The 4,265-nt window shown below is 31.1% G+C and overlaps 1 protein-coding gene across 1 annotated transcript; it reads right to left on the bottom strand.

The window, feature by feature from the left end:
• Positions 1–971: 971 nt before the first annotated feature.
• Ickin1-1 (ICK-type antimicrobial peptide 1-1) lies at positions 972–3,864 on the bottom strand. Its single transcript, XM_012676372.3, has 3 exons — positions 3,732–3,864; positions 2,494–2,618; positions 972–1,758 (listed from the first exon to the last, which is right to left on the bottom strand). Exons 2-3 carry the CDS (start codon positions 2,590–2,592, stop codon positions 1,624–1,626), a joined length of 234 nt encoding a protein of 77 aa, XP_012531826.1. The 5' UTR covers positions 2,593–2,618; positions 3,732–3,864; the 3' UTR covers positions 972–1,623.
• Positions 3,865–4,265: the final 401 nt, after the last annotated feature.

Here is a 4,265-nt window from a genome sequence, read left to right as displayed (position 1 = left end):
TGCGGTCCGGCGCAAAAGAGTTGGGGCGCTTAACTTTAAGCCGGCGCTAATGAGATTGGAACACGGCGGAAATTTTGTATAACGAACCGAAGAAGCTTTTGGTCTTTGAATCAAAGTCCATCTACTTTTCAAATTTACAAAGGCCTCGGCTCCGTCGATGAAATGTTCACGGCAGAATATCACAAAGAGAAACTTGTCGAAATTTCGCGAAACTCTTATTAGCGCCGATCACGTAAAGTACTCGGTAAATTGTCCCGTGCGATGTTTAATCTTTCGAGGCGTCATTTTTTTAGCGTAAGGCACGTTATTTTCAATAAATCGCGAAGATACGTGCGAGGGATATTGATTTGCGGGATTTAGAATCGCGATACGGCAACCATGACAATACCTTTATGTGTCATTAACTTATCCATCGTAATCTGGAGACGTGGAAAGAAATCGTTCACGGGCGATTCCGAATCGGCCATATGGCGGGTTCTAGTACATAGGCTTATCGAAAGATAAGTCGATGCTATTAAACCACCCTAGCGGACCCCCGCGCACCTGTCCTTCGCACGCCACGTAACATGTCGAGTCCGGTGGGATTTTTACTCCGTTCTGCGGATACACCGGCGGAGTCTTTTTATCGAACAAAGGCTCGCCTTTTAACGAGTGTACGGTAAACCGAGATAGGAGATAGCGAATTTAAATGTCCTCGAATATAACAGACGGGACGCACGCGTAGAGCGGTGCACAGACAAAACCGGGGGATCGTCGCGACGGATCTATCCGCTCGAAATTTTCGTCACTTGGCAATCCTAGAAGGTCCCTTTCCATTCTATGTCGACAATGTTCTTTTGAAGCGCGCATTATAGTTTATCGTTAAGAAATCCAATAACGTAAGCGATTAATGCGCGCTATCTTTAACATTTTTTTAATTATAAGCTGACACAAATTAACAAGACAGGCAGCAATAATCAATTGAATAAATATTTTGTTATTACTTTCTTCCACAACGTCAATTTATTTTCCGTTTACAAGCAGTGTTGCAAAAAAAATTAATATAATACTTGCACATATTTTGTACATGTATAATACATTTATTGTAGATATAATCAATATCTCTTGATGAAAAATAAATACAAACATTAACTAAGAATGCACGTCAAATATAACATTATTGAAGTACAAAAATCTGATATTATCTGATCTAAGTTTTTGAGAAGCTCTATTTTGACTGTATATTTAAATATTATATAAAATTTTTTTAAAAAGTCAAGATTGTATAAAATCAAATAAAATAATAGATAATTATACTGCGAATTCTCGCGCATGCGCGAGAAAAACTGGCCCGTTTAACAATACTGTTTACGAGAGGCGCATATTCTTTGAAAGCATTAACAGATAAGATAACACTTTTAATTAATGTTTGTATTTATTTTTCATTGAGAGTATTGCTTACATCTACAATAAATGTATACATGTACAAAATATGCAAATATATTAATTTCGTTATTAGTATACAAATTTAATGTTATATATTAATATTTAATTCCTCAAAACAGTCTTCAGAATTGAGTTATGATAAACTGAGAGAATCGTCATCCATTATTATAATATTTTGATATAAAAATCTTATCCGTTTTAATAATCTTTTCCCCTTCGGCCCAAAATCTTCTCACGTTGTGCCATCAATTCCTCCTCAGTAATTATGACTTGACATCTATTTGCATAAGCGTGACATCTCATATTGGGGCAACAATCCGAGCCAGCAACGCACTGAAATTTGATAAACAATCTATTATTCGTCACATCAATTCAATTTTAACTGAAGTGATGAAAAGTATTAACGACTCTGTAAATCGAAATGTAAAAAATAACATCAAATCAGCTTTAAGAAAATATTTACATGTGAAGAAAAGATATATACAGAATATTCAGTAAATAATGGTATTGTAGAAACAGCGAGATTTCTTGTGAAAAAACAAGTGAAATGTATAGAGTAAAAGTTTTTCAATGCTAAAAAATGTATTTGTCATTTTTTACTTGCTTTTTCACGACGAATTATCTGCTTGCCAATACTATAGTTTACTAACAATATGAAAATTGAAAACATCGAGCCGAGGTAATATAAAAATATTAAAAAAGATAAACTTTAAAGATCTATAGAAAAACATATTTTACATTATTCTAAGTGAATTTAATACTGGCGGTATATGCATTATTACGAAAATTATGCGTATTTTTTCTATATTAGTCATGAAAGGCACGAAGACACAAAAAAAAGTTTGGACTAAATCCTCTTGGTTTACTGATTATACATTTTTAATTTTAAACAGTGCAAACAGTCGTACGAATCGTAGCATTCCATTATGAAGATGACAGAATTATTAAACATTAGCTTAGAGCACTTTCCTTATTGATCATAGTAGTATTACGTATAAAAAAAAAACGAATTTAAAAGAAAAAGTGGTTTTATCAGAAAAGAAACCATGCAAGAATACATATACTAACAGGGTCACCGTGTCGACCACAGTTAGGCTTATCAGGAGCGGCCATGATAAGAGAGACAGCTAGCAACGCTACAAAGACGTACAGCATTAATTTTGCCATCTTCTCAGCAACCGTATTCTCGTATTCTGCAAACAAATAATTTTGATCAGATTCAGATGTGAAAATAATCATAAAGCGTTGCAAAACGAGATGGTCTAATATTTATTAAAACTTTTAATTACTCAAGGTTATTTAAATTGTACTGGAGCATAGAACATCTCGTTTGCTACTTTATACTAAATAATTTCTAATTTTAATTCCAAATTTATTCGTGACGCGTTCATGTTATTCATGAAACTCAATTTATATAATGTGATAAGTCGACCATGAGTTTTATATTAGCGCAGCAGGTTACAGGTATATACGGATGACTCATCAAGGCCTGATTCATTTAGTTCTCTAATAGGCAAAGTAATTGTTAAACTCTAGGATCATGTCTTACCATTTACGTGACTACTCAATTACAAATATGTTTTTAATATGCTGTTGACTACAAAACCATATAATTATTTTAATCGTGAATGCATATAACGTATGTCGAATATGATATCTAATAACGCAGCAATAGAAAATTACTTAAAAAATTTGTTTATTACAATTAAATTTTACAATGTTAGCATCTTTTTATAATATTACTTTCTATTTAATAAATATTTTTTAAATTTACGTTTTTTTGTCTCTCTTTCTCTCTCTCTCTCGTTTTCTAAACTTTTCAACTTTTTAATTTATTCTACAATATTAAAATATTTTTAATTGGGACTTAAAAATTTTTTCTTTTAATTAATTTGTGATAACAAATAAAAGTTTAAAATTTATATCAACTATAGTGACAATTACGACACTTATAATATTTTTCATATGTATTTAGTATGAATAAATATAATTAAGACTCTTGGATAAATTGAGAATGCAATAAGTTTCTAAAGATTAAATTTATTGTTGCCACTTTACTAAAACTTATTAGTGCTTTACTAACAATTATTTAATAAACAGTAAAGAATTTATATAAATAGTTATACAATATGTATTAATTTTATTACATGCGTGATTCACACTCACACACATTACTCTATTTTATCCAATATTCTTATTTCCTCTGCTTTTTTATTTCATAGATTTTGTAAAAAATATCTAATATAATAAATAATGTCTAATGACGAATTTCAAAGTAGATTTGAATTTGTTTGATAAATGCTCACCAGGCTGCGATAAAAATACTTCTGTTCAGATCTGACCGTCTCGAGAGCTCGACCTCAACTGAAATCTTAGCTTATAATGGTCAAAGCATTTATAGTATTTACTCGACTGCGACTCATACAAGTAGATTTCTTAACATATATATCTGACGACTCATAACCAGTTAGTGAGAAGTCGTTACATTTTCTTACACATGTCACGATGCTGTAATATGTATGTCTATATGTATCTGTGTACGTAGCATACATTCTATGTATTTATGTTTCTCATCTCTTGTTTTTCTTCTTTTATTTATTGATATTTTACTTACAAACGCAACATTTTATTTACGCTTAAATATTTATTTACACATGTACTTTATTTCTCAAGTTTGTTTAACCATTGTGTTATAAAAAATGTTTTACATGCTAGATCTTTAAGAAGAAATTTTTTGTAAATATTAATGTCGTATCTTTATCTCGAGATATTTATTTAACTTTTCCAATATCTGTTCTAAGAAAACAGGGTCGGGTTATGCCATATCAACAGCAATTTTA

Source organism: Monomorium pharaonis, chromosome 7 (assembly GCF_013373865.1).
Source record: "Monomorium pharaonis isolate MP-MQ-018 chromosome 7, ASM1337386v2, whole genome shotgun sequence".
NCBI classification, from domain to species: domain Eukaryota; kingdom Metazoa; phylum Arthropoda; class Insecta; order Hymenoptera; family Formicidae; genus Monomorium; species Monomorium pharaonis.
The sequence above is the reverse complement of the archived record's forward strand: the minus strand, read 5'-3'. Positions and strand labels throughout refer to the sequence as shown.

Bases quoted from the DNA above. Each gene is read 5' to 3' on its own strand.
- Ickin1-1 (XM_012676372.3), bottom strand. From the start codon at position 2,592: ATGGCAAAATTAATGCTGTACGTCTTTGTAGCGTTGCTAGCTGTCTCT. The intron at 1,759-2,493 runs GTTAGTATATGT...ATCAAATTTCAG, and splicing joins GTGGTCGACACGGTGACCCT to TGCGTTGCTGGCTCGGATTG.